The 23,461-nt window shown below is 43.5% G+C and overlaps 1 protein-coding gene across 4 annotated transcripts in view; it reads left to right on the forward strand.

Annotated features, from left to right (window-relative positions):
- Positions 1-23,461, forward strand: part of LOC112247802 (spectrin beta chain, non-erythrocytic 1) — a 112,180-nt gene that overhangs the window by 74,631 nt on the left and 14,088 nt on the right. For all 4 annotated transcript variants that reach the window (XM_024416630.2, XM_024416628.2, XM_042310622.1 and 1 more), the window contains 14 exons: positions 2,666-2,803; positions 5,968-6,724; positions 7,675-7,871; positions 10,408-10,498; positions 10,805-10,951; positions 12,786-13,049; positions 13,320-13,544; positions 14,026-14,115; positions 15,831-16,109; positions 16,268-16,398; positions 16,757-16,961; positions 17,327-17,701; positions 21,020-21,264; positions 22,297-22,435. In XM_024416630.2, the coding sequence (XP_024272398.1) occupies positions 2,666-2,803; positions 5,968-6,724; positions 7,675-7,871; positions 10,408-10,498; positions 10,805-10,951; positions 12,786-13,049; positions 13,320-13,544; positions 14,026-14,115; positions 15,831-16,109; positions 16,268-16,398; positions 16,757-16,961; positions 17,327-17,701; positions 21,020-21,264; positions 22,297-22,435 (3,283 nt within the window). The remainder of the gene's footprint in view (positions 1-2,665; positions 2,804-5,967; positions 6,725-7,674; positions 7,872-10,407; positions 10,499-10,804; positions 10,952-12,785; positions 13,050-13,319; positions 13,545-14,025; positions 14,116-15,830; positions 16,110-16,267; positions 16,399-16,756; positions 16,962-17,326; positions 17,702-21,019; positions 21,265-22,296; positions 22,436-23,461) is intronic.

Genomic DNA, 23,461 nt, shown 5'->3' on the forward strand with positions numbered 1-23,461 from the left:
CTTACCATGACATAGACTGACCAGGTGAATCCAGGTGAAGGCTTTGATCACTTGTTGATGTCACTTGTTAAATCCACTTCAGTCAATGTAGATGAAGGGAAGGAGACAGTTTTAAAGAATAATTTTTAAGCCTTGAGACAGTTGAGACATGGATTGTGTATGTGTGCCATTCAGAGGGTGAATGGGCAAGACAAAATATTAAAGTGCCTTTGAACGGGGTATGGTAGTAGGTGACGGGAGCACCGGTTTGAGTGTGTCATGAACTTCAACGCTGCTAGGTGTTTCACACTCAACAGTTTCCCAGGTGTATCAAGAATGGTCCACCACTCATAGGACATCCATCCAACTTGACACAACTCTAGGAAGCATTGGAGTCAACATGGAACGCTTTCAACACCTTGTAGATTCCATGCCCCGACGAATTGAGGCTCTTCTGAGGACGAAAGGGGTGCAACTCAATATTAGGAAGGCATTCCTAATGTTTTGCACATTCAATGTATTCTATTGAGTCTGTCAACCAAATTAAAAATCAAAGGTATGCTGTATTTAAAGGGATTGCTTAAGATGAATGTACTGTAAACCCTATTGAATGAAATTCCATGAGAAAGTGGGAGGGTTTTCAGAGGTTGATTTCAATTTACTAAGCGCAGGCAAGGGAATCGTGCCTGCAAAGCCTGTTACGCACCTTTACAAGGTAAGTCTGAATATCAACTACTGAGAAGTGCTTAGGAAAGATGTAATTTCCTATGTCGGAATCGTGCCCAAAATGCATTTAAACCTTTAAAATGTAGTTTACTTCACATAAAATCATTTGGATTCATCAAAACTGCAAATACAGTAGTCGAAAGACTGCCTGAAAAAAGATTTTCACAACCATCGATGCCTCTTGAGTCAAGCGGACACAAAAGAAAGTTAGTCTGTTTAAAAAAAAAAGTGCAGTCACTAAATCATGACGATCAAAATTGGAATACAAACTATCAAAAGGTGCAAAGTTATGGAAAATTACTTTACTTTTATGTATATTTCACCCAAAAATTTCACATTGTATGCAGGATTCATTCATCTGCATCATCATAGTCCAATTCCATTTATTCTATACATAGTCTGTTCTACTGATAGGTTTGTAGACTTTCCATCACCAAGCAGAAAAACAATCCCAAAGAGAAAAAAGGACAGGGGAATACAGTGGAGGAACTGCTGATACGAATGGATAGGCTTCAATTTACACCAAAGGGTCACTCTGTAATGGAAGTATACAATCAGTGCTGGATTACCGAATGGGTATACAGGGCACGTGCCCTGGTGTCCCCAACCTCTGCTATAATTTACGTGAATTTACACTGATAGAGCCATTTTACAATTTTGTGCACTAGTATTTACTGATTTCTGGAAACGATGGGCAGATTTGCAAAATTCTCTTACGTGAACAAAACACGTCACGGAATTTTGCATTCATTGATAGCAGTTGTATTTCAGGTTTAGCAAAAGGGTGTCTTAAGAGATGCAATCCAAGTAGAAAGAAAAGAATATGACCAGCAGATCTGTAACTGTATTTGAGCATTTGATCACTGATGTTCTGCTGTAGGTACGTTTGACCACAGTTCCAAAAACCTGTTTTACGTGATTGAGGAAAAATTATAAATATACAAATGATAAATGAGTTATAATGCAATAGCTCCTCCTACTGGGTGTTGGGTGACCTATTTGTTAGGTTCCTTTCGAGAAACTGAAGTTCACCTTTAAATAGAAAATGATGAAATAGATATTTGAAGCAGACAGAACAGGGAAGATAATACAAGGAGAAAATGAGATTAATCCCCAAACAGGGGAATACGTCTGAGGTGGATTCATCAGGGTAAAACGTTGTGGAACGTTCAGATAAAAATATGGTATGTGGAACAAACATGCCTCTGATATGTATCTAATCAAATCCAACTTTATTGGTCACATACACGTGTTTAGCAGATGCTATTGCAGGTATAGCGAAATGCTTGTGCTTCTAGTTCCGACAGTGCAGCAATATCTAACAAATAATATAAAAAAATGTCACAACAAATACCTAATACACATAAATCTAAGTAATGGAATTAAGAATATATAAATACATGGACGAGCAATGTCAGAGCAGCATAGACTAAGATACAGTAGATAGTATAGAATACAGTATATAGGTATGAGATGAGTAATGCAAGATATGTAAACATTATTAAAGTGACATTATTAAAAGTGACTCGTGTTCCATTTATTAAAGTGGCCAATGATTTCAAGTCTGTGTATGTAGGCAGCAGCCTCTCTGTGCTAGTGATGGCTATTTAACAGTCTGATGTCCTTGAGATAGAAGCTGTTTTTCAGTTTCTTTGTTCCAGTTTTGATGCAACTGTACTGACCTCGCCTTCTGGATGGTAGTGAGGTGAACAGGCAGTGGCTCGGGTGGTTGTTGTCCTTGATTATCTTTTTTGCCTTCCTGTGACATTGGGTGCTGTAGGTAGTATAAGGAATCATGTCAGCTCTATTCATGACAGTTCTATCTGCAGCTTTCCACAACATTTGCCTGAATGTTGCCCAGACATCAATGTCCATATGCTATCTTAACATTAGTTTTGAAGAGAAAATGGTTTGTTTTGAAGTGGAACTGATTGGACATGGCATGCTCTCTCTTTCCCAGGTTCGAGAGCCTGGAGCCTGAGATGAACAACCAGGCATCACGCGTCGCTGTTGTGAACCAGATCGGCAGGCAGCTGATGCACAATGGACACCCCAGTGAGAAGAACATCAAAGCCCAGCAAGATAAGCTCAACAACAGGCAAGTTGAGCCATTCACAGACAGACGTCACACTGTCTCCTGTCATACAGATGCCGTAGCTTAATTTGATCATCCTGTTGTTGCAGGAAATGCAAACTTGTAGTGTATTTGAGGTTTAACATAGCTTCAAGGGGGCCACCCGAGTGGTGCAGCGGTCTAAGGCACTGCGCCACTACAGCCTCAGGTTCGATCCCAGGCTGTGTCACAGCCGGCCGTGAACGGGAGCCCAATGGGCTGGCACCAATTGGCCCAACGTCGTCCGGATTAGGGGAATGGTGGGAATTCCTTGGCTCATCGTGCCGGTCCATTGGGCTCATCAAAAATCAAGGCTGCTAAAGTTGAACTTCCACTTAAAATGTTCAGACTTGATTTGCCCTAATTAAAAATGTATCAACCCCTACAAAAAATGTCCAGTAATTATAATCCACATTTCTTGTTGCTGTAGGAATTTTTTCTTGCTGTAGCAAACTGGCTCAAATTAAGATCCTACATCTGTAGCTGATATGTCCTTCAGTGGAACGGCGATCAGCTGTTTGTTCACCCTCACCCTGCCGCAATTGCTAATAACCCTTCCGCAGTTGCCCGACTATATGTGATAAAGTGAAACTGAGTCCCACACCTGACCCTAACCCACTAATATAGAACATTTAGATATGTTTCTACTTATAATTTCAAACATTTTGGTAGGCTATTTGTTTGTCAACTTGTCTAGAATTAGATACATGCAGCTTCCCTTCTGACATTATATGTTGCCCTAGAAGACTAAATAAACCCTTGCTCACCAGAATGTCATAAATCAATGGAATGAATGCTTCAATGTAGTTGTGAAAACTTTGAGTGATCTCTGCTTCTATCACGGTGCATAGACGTTTAGGGACCGGGGAGAAAATACAATAACTATAAAATAACGTAAAAGATTTTCTGTGCAAAATGTTCAAACGTCAGTTTGACCGGTTGTAAGGAAATATAAATCTATGAAAACAACCCAACATCTTTCTGATAACATTTCAATTTGGATTGGGTGCATATTTGTGACTGAATGGCTCAAATCGGTCTTATGTAGCAAAACTTGAAATAGTTTTTTTTTATACATTGGATAAAAGTAGAGAATCAGTGCTATAAAATGGTATATTATACACTGGGATTTTTCCCCATCCTTCAAAGAAAAACTGCTCCGGCACATTCAAATTGGATGGGTTCCACTGATGTACAGCAATTTTAAGTCATACCACATATTCTCAATTGGATTGAGGTCTGGGCTTTGACATTTCCATTTTTCCCCTTAAACCACTCGAGTGTTGCTTTAGCAGTATGCTTAGGGCCATTGTCCTGCTGGAAGGTGAACCTCCGTCCCAATCTCAAATCTCTGGAAGACTGAAACATGTTTCCCTCAAGAATTTCCCTGTATTTAGAGCCATCCATCATTCCTTCAATTCTGACCAGTTTCCCAGTCCCTGCCGATGAAAAACATCCCCACAGCATGATGCTGCCACCACCATGGGGATGGTGTTCTCGGGATGAGAGGTGTTGGGTTTGCGCCAGACATAGTGTTTTCCTTGATGGCCAAAAACCTACATTTTAGTCTCATCTGCCAGAGTTCCTTCTTCCATATGTTTAGGGAGTCTCCCACATGCCTTTTGGCGAACACCAAAAGGCATGTGTTTGCCTATTTTTTTGTTCTTTAAGCAATGGCTTTTTTTCTGGCCACTCTTCCGTAAAGCCCAGCTCTGTGGAATGTATGGCTTAAAGTGGTCCTATGGACAGATACTCCAATCTCAGCTGTAGAGCTTTGCAGTTTTTTCTGGGTTATCTTTGGTCTCTGTTGCCTCTCTGATTAATGCCCTCCTTGCCTGGTCTGTGAGTTTTGGTGGGCGGCACGCTCTTGGCAGGTTTGTTGTGGTGCCATATTCTTTCAATTTTTTTATTATAGATTTAATGGTGCTCCATGGGATGTTCAAAGTTTCAGATATTTTTTTACAACCCAACCCTGATCTGTACTTACCCACAACTTTGTCCCTGTCACGTCCTGACCGTAGAGAGCCCTTAGTTTCTATGGTAGAGTAGGTCAGGGGGGTTAGTCTAGTTTATTATTTCTATGTGGGGTTCTAGTTTTGTTTTTCTATGTTGGTGATTTTGTATGATTCCCAAATAGAGGCAGCTGGTAATTGTTGTCTCTAATTGGGGATCATACTTAGGTAGCTTTTTTCCACCTGTGTTTTGTGGGATATTGTTTGTGTAGTTGCATGTTAGCACTCCATTGTCGTCATGTTTAGTCTTTATTGTTTTGTTGTGTGGTTCACTTATTTCTAATAAAAGATGTGGAACCCAGATCACGCTGCACGTTGGTCCGAGTGTGCGTCCAACGATCGTGACAGTCCCTGACCTTTTTGGAGAGCTCCTTGGTCTTCATGGTGCCACTTGCTTGGTGATGCCCCTTTCTTAGTGATGTTGCAGACTCTATGGCCGTTCAGAACAGGTGTGCATGTATATTGAGATCATGTGACAGATCATGTGACACTTAGATTGCACACAGGTGGACTTTATCTAATTATGTGACTTCTGAAGGTAATTGGTTGCACCAGGTCTTATTTAGGGGCTTCATAGCAAAGGGGGTGAATACATATACACGCACCACTTTTATTTATTTTTTTGAATTTTTTGAAACAAGTAATTTTTTTCATTTCACTTCACCGATTTGGACTATTTTGTCCATTGCATTAAATCCAAATAAAAATACATTTAAATTACAGGTTGTAATGCTACAAAATAGGAAAAACACTTTTACAAGGCACTGTACCTGATGCCAAATGAAGAAACCAAAAGATGATTAGGTTATTATAATGTAGTTAAGCAGTTATGTGATTTTAACTATGCCTGACCTTTACTTTTCTCATGGTGAATTAATAATAGCTATTGACTCAAAATTGTGTTATTGTGTGTTGGATATGACTTTATCCTTTGAATTGAGCTGGACATTTATAATTGGTTATCATCAAATTAATTGGCCAGTTCAGTCAATTTGAGCCTTGGTCTGGCAACAACAGGGTTATGGTTGGTTTGATTCCCGTACGGGCCACAAATATTGAAATATGTGCCACTGTCCGTCAACTGGATCAAAGTGTCTGCTAAATTACCATATTTCTATTTATTAATTTGTTCCTCAGATGGAGCCAGTTCCGGGATCTGGCAGACCAGAAGAAGGAGTCTCTAATCTCGGCGCTGGGTGTGCAGAACTACCACCTGGACTGCAACGAAACCAAGTCATGGATCCGCGAGAAGACGAAGGTCATTGAGTCCACCCAGGAGCTGGGCAACGACCTGACAGGTGTCATGGCGCTGCAGCGTAAACTCACTGGCATGGAGCGTGACCTGGCTGCCATCGAGGACAAGCTGGGCGACCTGCGCGGCGAGGCAGAGCGGCTGGCCGGCGAGCACCCGGACCAGGCCAAGGCCATCAAGGGCCGCCTGGCCGAGATCACTGCCGTGTGGGAGGAGATGAAGACCACACTGCGTAATCGCGAGTTGTCCCTTGGTGAGGCCAGCAAGCTGCAGCAGTTCCTGCGCGAGCTGGATGACTTCCAGTCGTGGCTGTCGCGCACACAGACAGCCGTCGCCTCGGAGGAGACGCCCAACACGCTGGCCGAGGCAGAGAAGCTGCTAGCGCAGCACGAGGGCATCAAGAACGAGATCTGCAACTACGAGGAGGACTACCAGAAGATGCGCGACATGGGCGAGATGGTGACCCAGGGACAGACCGATGCCCAGTACATGTTCCTGAGGCAGCGGCTACAGGCCCTGGACACGGGCTGGAATGAGCTGCACAAGATGTGGGAAAACCGGCAGAACCTGCTGTCCCAGTCCCACGCCTACCAACTGTTTCTCAGGGACACCACGCAGGCCGAGGCCTTCCTCAACAACCAGGTACGTTGATTGGTCAATACCCCTTAAACCAGGGTACTTGGTTGCTCGATTCAATTGAGTTTCAATTCTATTCCAAGAGTGGAAAAATATTAGCCTAGGAATCCAAAGTGAATGGTTCCGTTTCACTATTATTTCATTTCACTGATTACACATTCAATGTCACGCCTTGGTCATTGTATTTTATGTTTTCGTTATATATTTGGTCAGGCCAGGGTGTGACAGGGGTTTATGTTATTGTATTTCGTATTGGGGTTTGTAGTATTTGGGATCGCGGCTGATTAGGGGTGTTGTATAGGCTTGGCTGCCTGAGGCGGTTCTCAATCAGAGTCAGGTGATTCACGTTGTCTCTGATTGGGAACCGCATTTAGGTAGCCTGAGTTCGCTTTGTATTTCGTGGGTGATTGTTCCTGTCTCTGTGTAGTTTCACCAGATAGGCTGTAATTAGGTTTCACGTTCCGTTTGTTGTTTTTTGTATTCATAAGTTATTTCATGTATCGTCACTTTTTTCATTAAAATCATGAGTAACCACTACGCTGCATTTCGGTTCGACTCTCTTTCAACAAACGAAGAACGCCGTTACATTCAAAATTAGATTTTTGGTAACAGTTTATTTTAAAGTCCTCTTTTAGCTGTTATTACCTAATTTTACGAGGCAGGGATGTGGTAACAATGTGTCATTTTTTGTGCCCAACTATAATCCACTCCCTCTACCTAGGACATGCTGCTTTGCAAATCAAAAAAGTACATTTCAGAAAGAGTCCAATGTACTTTAGATTGAATTCCAGCGGGGTTGGGTTCTATATTCTGTTTCAGTTCAGTCAATTCAAGAATTTCAGTGTACTCCCTAACTGATTTGAAATGGAATTGACCCCAACCTGGATATCCAGTCTCAGTGGGGATTATTAGAAAACCCTGTGACTGACTCTCTCTTTTTATAACCCTAATCTTAGGAATACATGCTGGCCCATACAGAGATGGCCACTACACTTGAGGGGGCTGAAGGAGCCATCAAGCAGCAGGAGGACTTCATGACCACAATGGACGCCAACGAAGAGAAGATAAACAGTGTGGTGGAGGCTGGCAGGCGGCTGGCGACTGATGGCAACGCCGACCGCATCCAGGAGAGAGCGACGTCTATTGACGACAGGTTAGAAGCCTCTTCTGCTATATAGTTACAAATGACACTGGTGGACAGGTCGTCATTTTTTTGCGGTTACTCTGCTGCACAGATTAGATCTCACACCTGTTGGAGTATTTAATGCCCCAGGAACCACATTAATATGATAAAGCAATCTCCTGGAAATGGGATACCTAGTCAGTTGCACAACTGAATGCATTCATCTAAAATGTGTTTTCCGTATTTAACCCAACCACTCTGAATCAGAGAGGTGCGGGGGGCTGCCTTAATCGACATCCTCAGCGCCCGGGTTAATTGTCTTGCTCAAGGGCGGAGCAGCAGATTTTTCCACCTTGGGGATTCAAACCAGCAACCTTTCAGTTACTCGCTCAAAACGCTTAACCAGTAGGCTACCTGCACAGCTTTACTGCGAAAATGACTACCCAGAATACAACCAATGGTTAGATATATGACCACCCAGTTATTAGGTTTACAGCTACCACAAATGCCAGTACAACACTTGATATTGATCTTTGCATTTACTTGGTATTGTGTATCGTGATGTAAAAAAAATATTTGCGACAAAAAAGCGTGTGCGAGCAAGGAGGCCTACAAACCTGACTCAGTTAAACCAGCTCTGTCAGGAGGAATGGGCTAACATTCACCCAACTTATTGTGGGAAGCTTGTGGAAGGCTACCCAAAATGTTTTACCCAAGTTAAACAATTTAAAGGCAATGCTACCAAATGTTAATGGAGTGTATGTAAACTTATGACCCACTAGGAATGTGATGAAATAAATAAAACATTAAGTAAATCACTCTATTATTCTGACATTTCATATTCTTAAAATAAAGTGGTAATCCTAACTGACCTAAAACCAGGAATTTTTACTAGGATTAAATGTCAGGAATTGTGAAAAACTGAGTTTAAATGTATTTGACTAAGGTGTATGTAAACTTACGACTTCAACTGTATACAGTATATCACAAAAGTGAGTAAACCCCTCACATTTTTGTAAATATTTGAGTATATCTTTTCATGTGACAACACTGAAGAAATTACACATTGCTACAATGTAAAGTAGTGAGTGTACAGCTTGTATAACAGTGTAAATTTGCTGTCCCCTCAAAATAACTCAAAATAACACAGCCATTAATGTCTAAACCGCTGGCAACAAAAGTGAGTACACCCCTAAGTGAAAATGTCCAAATTGGGCCCAAAGTGTCAATATTTTGTGTGGCCACCATTTTCCAGCACTGCCTTAACCCTCTTGGGCATGGAGTTCACCTGAGCTTCACAGGTTGCCACTGGAGTCCTCTTCCACTCCTCCATGACGACATCACAGAGCTGGTGGATGTTAGAGACCTTGCACTCCTCCACCTTCCGTTTGAGGATGCCCAACAGATGCTCAATAGGGTTTAATTCTGGAGACATGCTTGGCCAGTCCATCACCTTTACCCTCAGCTTCTTTAGCAAGGCAGTGGTCATCTTGGAGGTGTGTTTGGGGTTGTTATCATGTTGGAATACTGCCCTGCGGCCCAGTCTCCGAAGCGAGGGGATCATGCTCTGCTGATCCTTTGTACTCCTCACCTGGTTGCCGCCACACACGCTTGACACCATCTGCACCAAATAAGTTTATCTTGGTCTCATCAGTAATCCATGTCCTTAGTCTGCTTGTCTTCAAAAAACTGTTTGCGGGCTTTCTTGTGCATCATCTTTAGAAGAGGCTTCCTTCTGGGACGACAGCCATGCAGACCAATTTGATGCAGTGTACGACGTATGGTCTGAGTCTGACAGGCTGAACCCCCACCCCTTCAACCTCTGCAGCAATGCTGGCAGCACTCATACGTCTATTTCCCAAAGACAACCTCTGGATGTGACGCTGAGCACGTGCACTCAACTTCTTTGGTCTACAATGGTGAGGCCTGTGCTGAGTGGAACCTGTCCAGTTAAACCGCTGTATGGTCTTGGCACGCGTGCTGCAGCTCAGTTTCAGGGTCTTGGCAATCTTCTTATAGCCCAGGCCATCTTTATGTAGAGCAACAATTCTTTTTTTCAGATCCTCAGAGAGTTCTTTGCCATGAGGTGCCATGTTGAACTTCTAGTGACCAGTCAGTATGAGGGATTGTGAGAGCGATGACACCAAATTTAACACATCTGCTCCCTATTCACACCTGAGACCTTGTAACACTCATGAGTCACATGACACCGGGGAGGGAAAATGGCTAATTGGGCCCAATTTGGACATTTTCACTTAGGGTAGTACTCACTTTTGTTGCCAGCGGTTTAGACATTAATGGCTGTGTGTTGTTATTTTGAGGGGACAGTAAATTTACACTGTTATACAAGCTGCACACTCACTACTTAACATTGTAGCAAAGTGTCATTTATTCAGTGTTGTCACATGAAAAGATATACTCAAATATTTACAAAAATGTGAGGGGTGGACTCACTTTTGTGATATACTATATATGGTACACACAACTGGGAGCTTGTTTGTGGTAGTCACAATAAACATGGGATCTATTATCCATGATCAAATCTGTTTACCCAACATTTGCACAGACATAAGAAGAACCGCAAGGCTGCTCTGGAGCTACTGATGAGGCTGAAGGATAACCGGGACCTTCAGAAGTTCCTACAGGATTCCCAGGAGGTCTGCTGCCCAACATGTCTTTCCCGGACCCAGATTAAGCCTACTCCTGAACTAAAAAGCACTTTCAATAGAGATTCTCCATTGAAAGTGCTTATTATTCCAGGAATATGCTTAATCTGGATGTGAGAAATTGTTCATACAGTCTAACATTGGTATAAGTCCCGATACTATGAATGCATACATTGCCACGCTATGTATTAAATATAAAACAGTGCATGTAAGTATAGTGACAGACTGCTTTCACAGTCTAAGGCAGTCAAATACAATGACCTACCTACCTGTGTGTGTGTGTGTGTGTGTGTGCAGCTGTCCCTGTGGATCAATGAGAAGATGCTCACGGCCCAGGACATGTCGTACGACGAGGCCAGGAACCTCCACAGCAAATGGCTCAAGCATCAGGCCTTCATGGCCGAGCTGCAGTCCAACAAGGAGTGGCTGGACAAAATTGAGAAGGTTAGCAAAACCAAAATAAGATTCACTCTGTCTTGATGATTTTGCATTGGGTATTAGATGAATGAACACAAGTTAATAATAAGTGCCTCCAATTACATGACATTAGCGTGATCAGTTATCTAGACTTTTAAGTAGTCTTAAGTGTATGTTGTCATTAAAATTACATTATTTTAAGAATAAAATACATATTTCATAAGTCCTTCTTTTGAGGGCCTAGTTTTAGCCTTATACAGTGGCCTGAAACTCATAGTTTACAGGCCACATCACACCTGCAAGCCACATTATGCTGGCTTGCAAAGTGATGTGTAATGTGATGTGTATTGGAGTGGGGATATCCAACATTTAGAATTTTTATTCACCCGCAACCTGCATTCAGAATGACTTCCAAGGTTGGGAAGACTAAGGTATGAGACTACCTTAAACATCTAGAATTGAACAAAAATTTCAGTAACTGGTACAATAAGTCCAAGTAACAGATTTGAATAGTTTAGAAAATGTATGTTATTTATTTCTGAGTAGCATACGATTAATTAATCAATGTACATGCAAAAAAATTGATATTGAAACAAACAATTTAAAAAATCGACCTGCAGTAGAGCATGCTGGGAAATATGATAATGATAACTGTGGGTTTTTTCAACTCTGGTTATTAACACCAACAGTGGGGTTATTTTATACCACTGAGTGTTAATTTAACTCTTTACAGTGTCAACACTAAAAATGTTACACTGAAAAATAAACACTGGCCAATTTTCTGTGTGCTATGAAAGGGACACATCTGCAGGCTTCATTACGTTTCAAGAACCTTTAAGAATTCTGAAGAACCATAGATGCCACATCAAGAACCCCACACTTACTGTCACAATTTCCTTTAGCATTACTTTATGTAAAATATTCAACTCACTTCTTATTAGGTACACCACCCCATTCACGAAAATGGATAGCTTGTATAGCGAAAATAGCTTGTTAATGAGAGAGGTCAAAGGAGAATGGCCAGAATCGTGCAAGCTAACAGTTGGGGCACAAACAGACAAATAACGGCGCAGTACAACAGTGGTGTGCAGAACGGCATCTCGGAACTCACAACTCGTTGATCCTTGTCACGGATGGGCTATTGCAGCAGACGACCACACCGGGTTCCACTCCTATCAGCTAAAAACAAGACGAAGTGGCTCCAGTGGACACGAGATGACCAACACTGTACAATTGAGGAGTGGAAGAACATTGCTTGGAATATGACAGCGAGTTCAGTTCGCTTGAGTGGCCTGCGCAGTCCCCAGACCCCACCCCAATAGAGTACCTTTGGGATGAGACGGAACGGGCTATTCGCAGCATGAATGTACCACCTTCCAATCTGCAGCAACTGCGTGATGTCGGCATGGAACAACATCCCTGTGGAATGTTTCTGACACCTTATTGAATGCCCTGAAGAATTCAGGCTGTTCAGGAGGCAAAGGGGGGTCCAACCCGGTACTAGATGGGTGTACCTAATAAACTGTCTATTGAGTGTATGTACCCACTATAACTCCCCAACTGATTATGACTACCCTATACTCACTAACTGCCATATTATACCCACTCCAAAATTCATGGGGTTACCCCACCATAACTAACTGACTGTACCTGCCCACCGCACTAAATGTGTTTCACGACCATAAAATGTGTTTCAACAACTGCAGAAACGCAAAGATTATCCATAAACTTGAACCTTTTCTATTTTATACTGTATATTTTGTTACTGTAAGGCATGGCAGCACCACATCACTAGGTCCAATTCCTGGTACTTGTAAAAGTACTTGGGAAATAACGATGATTCTAAGTCTTTCCTCTCCAGGATGGGATGCAGCTGGTGTTAGAGAAGCCTGAGACAGAGTCGGTGGTCAAGGAGAAGCTCTCAGCCCTCCAGAAGATGTGGGAAGTGTTGGAGTCTACCACCCAGACCAAAGCCCAGTGCCTGTTTGATGCCAACAAGACCGAGCTGTTCACACAGAGCTGTGCTGACTTGGACAAGTGGCTGGGTGGCCTGGAGGGACAGATTCAATCTGATGACTATGGCAAAGACCTGACCAGCGTCAATATCCTGCTCAAAAAGCAGCAGGTACTGTACATGGTGAAGCATGCGTCGTTGTAATCAAATTGATAAATCATGTTGGCATTAATAACTAATACTAATACTAATAATAATTTAAATAAGTTGGCTTTAATTGGTTTTTAGCAATAAAAAATGTATGGCTGATCTGATCTGATCTGAAAATCTTGGATAAGAAACCATGGATGTTGACTTAGTGGCCTGGGCCCCGCCAGGAACATAATCTAGGGGAAACATAGTGTTCAAAATGTTCTCCTCCCTCTCCCTGGTGGCCCCTAGATATTGGAGAACCAGGTGGAGGTCCGTCAGAGGGAGGTGGTGGAGCTGCGGAGCCAGGCACTGGTCCTCAGCCAGGAAGGGAATGTCACAGAGGAGGTGGATTGCCAGAGACAGATGGTGGAGCACAAGTTCAAAGAGCTGCTCGACCCACTGAGGAAGAGAAAGAACTTCCTGGTGGCCTCCCGTGAGATCCACCAGTTCAACCGTGACGTGGAGGATGAGATAGTGAGTTGATAGTTGATCGAGCTGCCTCCTGGGGGTGTACTGTGTGTGTTTGTTTGTTTGGTTTTTTTGGTTTCCCGATAGTAAAACAAGGTAAATTCAGACAAGTGGAGACCTTTTGGTTTTCAGGGGAAATGTAAAGAGAGCCTGTGACACAACTTTGGGACGTTAACAAGGCGACACTCCATCTTAACTCCTCCACATTTACTGGATTGGTTGAACGGTACAGGAATCTTCCTCAACATTTTTCTTTGTTCTCGTCAAGACCAGTATGTAGGGCATCTAGTTTAAGGCATTTATTTTAGGTTAAGGTTAGGTTAGGGAAAATAGGATTTTGAATGGGAATCAATTGTTTGGTCTCCACAAGGATAGTAAAACAAACGCTTGTGTGTGCGCATGCATGCACATGTTCCTACTGAGGCTTTATTTGTTCTGGTATTTTCATTCAATGCACTTAATAATCTATTTGGCTTGTCCATTTTAGCTTTGGGTCAAAGAGAGGATGCCAATTGCAACCTCCACAGAGCATGGTCACAACCTACAGACCGTTCAACTGCTTATCAAGAAAAATCAGGTATGTGTATTTTTCTCATGTACTGAACATGTCTGTCACGCCCTGACCATAGAGAGCTTTTTTTTATTCTCTATTTTGGTTAGGTTGGGGTGTCACTAGGGTGGGTAATCTAGGTTGTTCATTTCTATGTTGGCCTGGTATGGTTCGCAATCAGAGGCAGCTGTTTATTGTTGTCTCTGATTGGGGATAATATTTAGGCAGCCATTTCCCCACTGTGTTTTGGTGGGATCTTGTTTATGTGTAGTTGCCTGTGAGCACTTCATTGACCTCACATTTAGATTGTTCTTTATTGTTTTGTGCGTTTCACTTCAATATATATGTGGAACCCATATCACGCTGCGCTTTGGTCTGAATGTTATTACAACGATCGTGACAATGTCACTTTACAAGGAAGTCACACTTAGAACCAAAATAAGCACCAGTCTATTGTTTTGAATACGTTTATGCACTTACTTATAAGCAAAATTGTAATTGTTAGTGTCAGTGTTTAGGGCTGTGTTGTTCATGAAATTTTGTCAGTCAGTGATTGTCAAGCAAATAACTGCTGTTCTCACTGGTAATTGCCTGGTAATTAGCATAAACACGTTTAGCATCTCCTGGCTTCCAGGCATATCCTACAAGCCACTGATGCAGACCTTTGGAACATCTACATTTTAAAAAGTCTAATAAATCCATTTAATATAAATCCATTATGTATTTTAGACATGTCTAAAGAAACATGATATAAAGAAAATGTAGTCTATTTCAGAAGAACAGAATAGCATACGCTCCGTTGTCCTTATGTTAGGCCCTGATATGGCTATGCCATATGGCTGTGGGCTACACTAGTTAATTTAGCAGACAAGATTTACTTAAAATTCCGTGACATTATTTTACAGTATGAGGAATACAATTGAAAAAGTAGCAGTTGTGCCCTTGGGCTGAATATAATAGGCGATTTATAATTCCATTCTCCCAGCTGCCGTGCTCTGTAGCACCTCTCACTCACATGGGTCTCTCAGATGTAGCCAATGCCCATCACGTGATTGGGTCTTTCTCAGGCAAGAAGTAGGCTACAAGTGAATGAAGACAGACACATCGGTGACACAACTGTGAATTCCGAGGTGCATATTGAATATGTCCACATTTAGCCTGCTTTTTGTCAGCCAACAAGATGAGTAGGCTTAACGAATAGCAAAAGCATAAGCCTATGTCAATCTACTATCCCCCATAGTACAAAAGTTGACCTATTCTATTGGTCAACTTGTCCTTCTGTGCAATAAAGAAATATTCCAAACATACTCTGGGAGAGTTGTGGGATGCGATAGATCCCAACCTAATACAGCCACTCGCATCAACAAAACTTTTAAAAGCAATGAGGCTGATCGTTTTGGTAATAAGGTGGCTGGATAGTGCCTGCCTAGATCTGTTATCATATTCCTAGCAAGATATTTAAACAAATATATTGAATGATATCATACATAGCAAAGAGTATCACTGTCTTATTGAGTTTTAATTGAGATATAGGGTAGATTGGTGTCTTCTCCAGGGGGTGTACAGTACAGAAATAGGGCTCCTGCCATTGAGCCGTTCAGGCATAGCTTACTTACTTACTTGAAGTGTATCTACTGTATTGTGCTCTTGGTTTTGTGTATCTAGTATTTTAATGTATTGCTGACATTACAAAATTAATTTCCATGGAAATGTGCAATAAAAGTATTGTGTCCCCTTCTCAGACCTTGCAGAAGGAGATCCAGGGTCACCAGCCCCGCTTCGACGACATTTTCGAGCGGAGCGAGAGCCTGCTGATGGAGGACAGCCTTGCCGTGGAGGCCATCCGCCAGCACCTGGCCGACCTGCAACAGCTGTGGGGTCTGATGATTGAGGAGACAGAGAAGCGTCACGCCCGACTGGAGCAGTCCCACAACGCCCAGAAGTACTACTTTGATGCTGCCGAGGCAGAGGCCTGGATGAGCGAGCAGGAGTTGTACATGATGTCTGAGGAGAAAGCCAAGGTACTAGTGTGTTATTGACAGTGTTTTGGTGCTGTACAAATAATATTTTTGTCATGGGTGTGCCCTATTGTGAGGAATAGTGTGTGTGTGTGTATTGATAATGTTGCTACTAACTTAGAATTCCCAAAGCGCTAAAAACAAGTGTATTTCCCTCTTAGGATGAGCAGAGCTCTGTAGCCATGCTGAAGAAGCACCAGATTGTGGAACAATCGGTGGAGGACTATGCTGAGACAGTCCATCAGCTCTCCATGACCAGCAGAGGCCTGACAGCTGCAGGACATACAGAGAGGTCAGTGAGAGAGCCCAGAGTGAAGCCATTGAAGTAGAATGTCACTTATTATTGCCACCCGTCAAGGAACGTTGACTTGAATATGAATGTCCGATCTAGAAAACGTATTTCTATGAGTGGAGCATTCAGTAGACCAGAGTGTGGTGTGTATGCATATTTTTGTTTCATCTGAACCCTAACAGACCTGATTTCACTAACGAAAGCCTTGATTGCAGACCATGACCCTTTTATTAGTTTGATCAGGGGTGTTCGTATTGGGCTGGAACAAGAATATGTTTTTTTGCAAAAACAAAAAAGATGACTCTTGTTAAACCCATCCACTGATCATTGAAGTCTTGATTTCTGTTTGTGTGGGCAGTGAGAGGATAGGCATGCGTCAGTCTCAGGTGGACAAGCTCTATGCCGGCATGAAGGACCTGTCTGAGGAGAGGCGGGGCAAACTGGATGAGAGGTTCCGCCTGTTCCAGCTCAACCGCGAGGTTGACGACTTGGAGCAGTGGATTGCCGAGCGGGAGGTGGTGGCCGGATCTCACGAGCTGGGACAGGACTACGAGCATGTCACTGTACGTCACCTGACTTCAAACCCTACCCTTTCACTCCTGGTGCTGTCAGGGAGGAAAACACAGTCTGTATTCCAGACCATCTGCAAAGCAGCACATTGCACAATGTATGATTGTATTAAAGTACCAATAATTGAATGCTGCATTGCAGTTGGATATCATATTGATATGGCTGACACTTATCCAGGTGTTGTGTGCTTTGGTGTGTGACTGCTTTGCAAACAGTCTGTAACACGGCCATAGACTGATTTCAGTACTGCCCATTTGATACCACCATTACTTTTTAGTAGGTAAGGCAGGGCAGTACAATGTATATTTGTGTTAAAGGTCCTCATTCTCCTCCTCTCCATCCATCTATCCATCCACAGATGCTCCAGGAGCGCTTCCGGGAGTTTTCCTGTGACACAGGCAACATCGGCCAGGAGCGTGTGGATGCCGTCAACCACCTGTCCGACGAGCTGATTAATGCGGGCCACGCAGATGCCGCCACGGTGGCTGAGTGGAAGGACGGCCTCAACGAGGCCTGGGCTGACCTGCTGGAGCTCATCGACACGCGCACGCAGATCCTGGCCGCCTCTTACGAGCTACACAAGTTCTACCACGACGCCAAGGAGATCCTGGGCCGCATCCTGGACAAACACAAGAAGCTTCCCGAGGAGGTGGGACGTGACCAGAACACGGTGGAGACACTGCAGCGGATGCACACCACCTTCGAGCACGACATCCAGGCCCTGGGAACACAGGTAGATATAGCTAATATCTCCCTGTAGCTCACTTCACCAGATCACTGCACTGCGGAAAATGAAATCTCATGTTATTATTAGTGGTGGGCACCAATAACAATGTAATTCAATGTAATATTGATATTGATAACCTACACTATTATGCAAAAGAGGAAACATGACTGTTCTTACAGGCTCTCAACTTAGCATACAGTGCATTCGGAAAGTATTCAGACCCCTTGACTTTTTCCACATTTGTTACGTTTCAGCCTTATTCTAAAATGGATGAAATAGTTTTTTCCCCTCATCAATCTACACACAATGCCCCATAATGACAAAGCAAAAACAGGTTTTTAGAAAATAGAAATATGACATTTATATACGTATTCAGACCCTTGACTCAGTCCTTTGTTGAAGCATCTTTGGCAGCGATTACAGCCTCGAGTCTTCTTGGGTATGACGCTGCAGGCTAGGCACACCTGTATTTAGGGGGTTTCTCCAATTCTTCTCTGCAAATCCTCTCAAGCTGTCAGGTTGGATGGGGAGCATTACTGCACAGCTATTTTCAGGTCTCTCCAGAGATGTTCGATCGGGTTCAAGTCCGGGCTCTGGCTGGACCACTCAAAGGACATTCAGAGACTTGTCCCGAAGCCACTCCTGCGTTGTCTTAGTTGTGTGCTTAGGGTTATTGTCCTGTTGGAAGGTGAACCTTCGCCCAGTCTGAACTCTCTGGAACAGGTTTTCATCAAGGATCTCTCTGTACTTTGCTCCGTTCAGCGTTCCCTTGATCCTGACTAGTCTCCCAGTCCCTGCCACTGAAAAACATCCCCACAGCATGATGCTGACCCACCATGCTTCACTGTAGGAGATGGTGCCAGGTTTCCTCCAGACGTGACACTTGGCATTAAGGCAAAAGAGTTCAATCTTATTTTCATCAGATCAGAGAATATTGTTTCTCATGGTCTGGGAGTCTTTAGGTGCCTTTTGGCAAACTCCAAACGGGCTGTCATGTTCCTTTTACTGAGGAGTGACTTCCGTCTGGCCACTCTACCATAAAGGCGTGATTGGTGGAGTGCTGCAGAGATGGTTGTCCTTCTGGAAGCACTCCTATCTCCATAGAGGAACTCTGGAGCTCTGTCAGAGTGACCATCGAGTTCTTGGTCACCTCCCTGACCAAGGCTCTTCTCCCCCGATTGCTCAGTTTGGCCGGGCGGCCAGCTCTAGGAAGAGTCTTGGTGGTTATAAACTTCTTCCATTTAAGAATGATGGAGGCCACTGTGTTCAATGCTACAGACATTTTTTGGTACCCTTCCCCAGATCTGTGCCTCGACACAATCCTGTCTTGGAGCTCTAAGAAAAATGTGTTTGATCTAATGGCTTGGTTTTTGCTCTGACATGCACTGTCAACTGTGGGACCTTATAAAGACAGTTGTGTGCCTTTCCAAATCATGTCCCATCAATTGAATTTACCGCAGGTGGATTCCAATCTAGTTATAGAAACATTTCAAGGATGATCAATGGAAACAGGGTGCACCTGAGCTCAATTTTGAGTCTCATAGCAAAGGGTCTGAATACTTATGTAAATAAAGTGTTTCTGCTTTTTGTTTTTAAGAAATTTGCAAGCATTTCTAGAAACCTGTTTTTGCTTTGTCATTATCAGGTATTGTGTGTAGATTGATGAGGTAAATGTATTGAATCCATTTTAGAATAAGGCTGTAACGAAATTTGGAAAAAGTCAAGGGGTCTGAATTAGAGGTCGACCGATTCATCGGAATGGCCTATTAATTGGGACCGATTTCAAGTTTTCATTACAATCGAAAATCTGTATTTTTGGGCACCGCCGATTTGCAGATTAAAAAATATATGTTTATTTTTTTATACCTTTTTTTTAACTAGGCAAGTCAGTTAGTCAGTGGGTTAACTGCCTCGTTCAGGGGCAGAATGACATATTTTCACCTTGTCAGCTCGGGGGATCCAATCTTGCAACCTTACAGTTAACTAGTAACTAGGACGCAATAACGACCTGCCTCTCTCTTGTTGCACTCCACAAGGAGACTGCCTGTTACGCGAATGCAGTAAGGCCAAGGTAAGTTGCTAGCTAGCATTAAACTTATCTTATAAAAAACAATCAATCATAATCACTAGTTAACTACACGTGGTTGATGATATTACTAGATATTATCTAGCGTGTCCTGCGTTGCATATAATCTGACTGAGTATACAAGTATCTAAGTATCTGACTGAGCGGTGGTAGGCAGAATCAGGCACGTAAACATTCATTCAAACAGCACTTTCGTGCGTTTTGCCAGCAGCTCTTCGTTGTGCGTCAAGCATTGCGCTGTTTATGACTTCAAGCCTATCAACTCCCGAGATGAGGCTGGTTTGACCAAAGTGAAATGGCTAGCTAGTTAGCGCGCGCTAATAGCGTTTCAAACTTCACTCGCTCTGAGCCTTGGGGTGGTTGTTTCCCTTGCTCTGCATGGGTAACGCTGCTTCGATGGTGGCTGTTGTGTTGCTGGTATATATTTATTTATATATACCAGCCCAGGGAAGAGCGAGGAGAGGGATGGAAGCTATACTGTTACACTGGCAATACTAAAGTGCCTATAAGAACATCCAATAGTCAAAGGTTAATGAAATACAAATGGTATAGAGGGAAATTGTTCTATAATTCCTACAATAACTACAACCTAAAACTTCTTACCTGGGAATATTGAAGACTCATGTTAATAAAAGGAACAACCAGCTTTCATAAAACACTTTGTTTTTGCATTATTTAAACCAAATTGAATGTTTCATTATTTACTTGAGGATAAATAGATTTTATTGATGTATTATATTAAGTTAAAATAAGTGTTCATTCAGTATTGTTGTAATTGTCATTATTGCAAATATATATTTTTTAAATCGGACAATTAATCGTTATCGGCTTTCCCCCCCCAATAATCGGTATCGGTATCAGCGTTGAAAAATCACAATCGGTCGACCTCTGCCTGCTGATGGGTCACCAACTGGCTTCCCATTGTATTCAAACTGGCCCCCAGATGGCAATCCCAATAGGCAATAAGAAAGCAGTTGTCTGAGCTTCACAAAGCCATGGAAATGAACAGAAAATATAACAATCACACAATGTTATTCATAAAACCGCTATGATATCGGTATTGGTTATTTAATTTTTTTACCAATATCAATATAGATTTTCCATATCGGTGCACATCACTAGTAATTATTAACCTGTTAATTACATATAGCCTGTCATTTCATGTAAATACTAGGCAGCAAAAGGTAATGTAGTTGTAGAATAAAATGCATTAAAGCGACTTGTGCTTGGACCTTCAGGTGAGGCAGCTGCAGGAGGATGCCGTCCGCCTCCAGTCAGCCTACGCCGGCGACAAGGCAGACGACATCCAGCGGAGGGAGAGCGAGGTGCTGGAGGTCTGGAATACCCTGCTGGAGTCCTGCGATGTCCGCAGAGGCCACCTCCTGGACACCGGTGACAAATTTCACTTCTTCAGCATGGTGCGCGATCTCATGCTGTGGATGGAGGACGTCATCCGTCTCATCGAAGCCCAGGAGAATCCAAGGTAAATTATTATTGTACTTAGCTAGGTGGGGGTCAGTTCCATTTCAATTCAGTCAATTCAGGAGGTAAACTGAAATTCCTATTCCAATCTTAGGTTTGTATACTGATATCCTGATGTGTGTGCCTGTGTGTGCGCCTGTGTCTGTGTGTGTGTGTGTGCGCCTGTGTGTGTGTGCGCCTGTGTGTGTGTGCGCCTGTGTGTGTGTGCGCCTGTGTGTGCGTGCGCCTGTGTGCGCCTGTGTGTGCGCCTGTGTGTGCGTGTACGCCTGTGCGTGTACGCCTGTGTGTGCGTGTGCGCCTGTGTGTGCGTGTGCGCCTGTGTGTGCGTGTGCGCCTGTGTGTGCGCCTGTGTGTGCGCCTGTGTGTGCGCCTGTGTGTGTGCGCCTGTGTGTGTGCGCCTGTGTGTGTGCGCCTGTGTGTGTGCGCCTGCGTGTGCGCCTGCGTGTGCCTGCCTGCGTGTGCCTGCCTGCATGTGCGCCTGTGTGCCTGCCTGCGTGTGCGCCTGTGTGCCGCCTGTGTGCCTGCCTGTGTGCGCGCCTGTGTGCGCCTGTGTGCGCGCCTGTGTGCGCGCCTGCGTGTGCGCCTGCGTGTGTGCGTGCGCGCCTGCGTGTGTGTGCGTGCGCGCCTGCGTGTGTGTGTGTGCGCGCCTGTGTGTGTGTGCGTGTGTGCGTGCGCGCCTGTGTGTGTGTGCGCGCCTGTGTGTGTGTGTGTGCGCGCGCCTGTGTGTGTGTGCCTGTGTGTGTGTGTGCGTGCGCCTGTGTGTGTGCGTGCGCCTGTGTGTGTGCGTGCGCGTGTGTGTGTGCGCCTGTGTGTGTGTGTGTGCGCGCCTGTGTGTGTGTGTGCGCGCGCCTGTGTGTGTGTGTGCGCGCGCCTGTGTGTGTGTGTGTGTGTGCGCGCGTGTGTGTGTGTGCGCGCCTGTGTGTGTGTGCGCGCCTGTGTGTGTGCGCGCCTGTGTGTGTGTGTGCGCGCGCCTGTGTGTGTGTCTGTGCGCGCGCCTGTCTGCGTGCATGCATATTTCTCTTTCTCTGCACAGGGACGTGTCCTCTGTGGAGTTGTTGATGAACAACCACCAGGGTATCAAGGCTGAGATCGACGCCCGCAATGACAGCTTCACCGCTTGCATTGAGTTGGGCAAGTCTCTGCTAGCCAGAAAGCACTATGCATCAGAGGAGGTACGTTCCATTGCCAAACCAATGCTATGCTACTGCAGGGCAGCCCATGAGCCATTTGAGGACCACTGCTCTTTCTCAATGAAATGGTCCATTTGGGTAAATTTAATTTGACAGCCCTATGTTACTGGGTCTTTTCACCACTTGGGTGCCTTTTGAGATGTGTAACTTGGTGAAAATTATCGTTTGATTTCACCTAATTCTAACATTCTGTCATAGAGTACATGTTCAACTTAATAAAAAAACATATTTTTACATCTCAAGAGGTTAAATGAAAAAAACTACAACAGTAAGTGTCTATTAACTGCCAAATAAAGTAACAGTGTTGACCAGAACAGGGTTGACTATTTCGTCTTAAATCAGCCATAAATCCCTTGTGACGGGGGAAATCGAAGCTTGTTATATGCAACAGGGAGGTGCAATTGAATGCAAGTTTCATAAAAAATATGTAACATGGTTGACATGTTATGGTCGACCCACTCAGATTCCCACCACAAAACACCAGAAAATGCCCAAAAAGAGTAGATCCATCTCACCTGCTTTTTACAGTATGATTTGACTGTTCAGATGTTCAATGTTTCTTTTGATTTGTATTTTTTTTAAGGAATAGTTTCGCCATATTAAAACGAGAGTTCAGTTCACATAACAGGGTTGTCCTTCAAATGAGGGACAGGTTGTTGTTTTTTTAACCTTTTTAAAAGGAATCACTAATCATATTAAATAAATAATCATCTTCAGAAATGGCTTTGTCAATAAAACAAATAACTGGGGATTTACAATGATGGTGAAAACCTGGAGAAATGTTGGAGTGAAGTGGGTTCCTGGAAGTCACAGAGGGTACAATGAGGGATGTGAAAGTTTTTGAATCTTCGCACTTTAGCATGTCTTTATTGATATAAAAATCGGATTTATTAAAGGGCACCATTTCTTAAAATATCAAAGGCACTCATTTTGTGGAATGACCATACTGCATCGTAGCCTCGTCAGGTTTTAGTGTATTGCATTGTTTGTGATGATACCCAATGTTAA

This window comes from Oncorhynchus tshawytscha, linkage group LG32 (genome assembly GCF_018296145.1).
Source record: "Oncorhynchus tshawytscha isolate Ot180627B linkage group LG32, Otsh_v2.0, whole genome shotgun sequence".
In the NCBI taxonomy this organism is placed as follows: domain Eukaryota; kingdom Metazoa; phylum Chordata; class Actinopteri; order Salmoniformes; family Salmonidae; genus Oncorhynchus; species Oncorhynchus tshawytscha.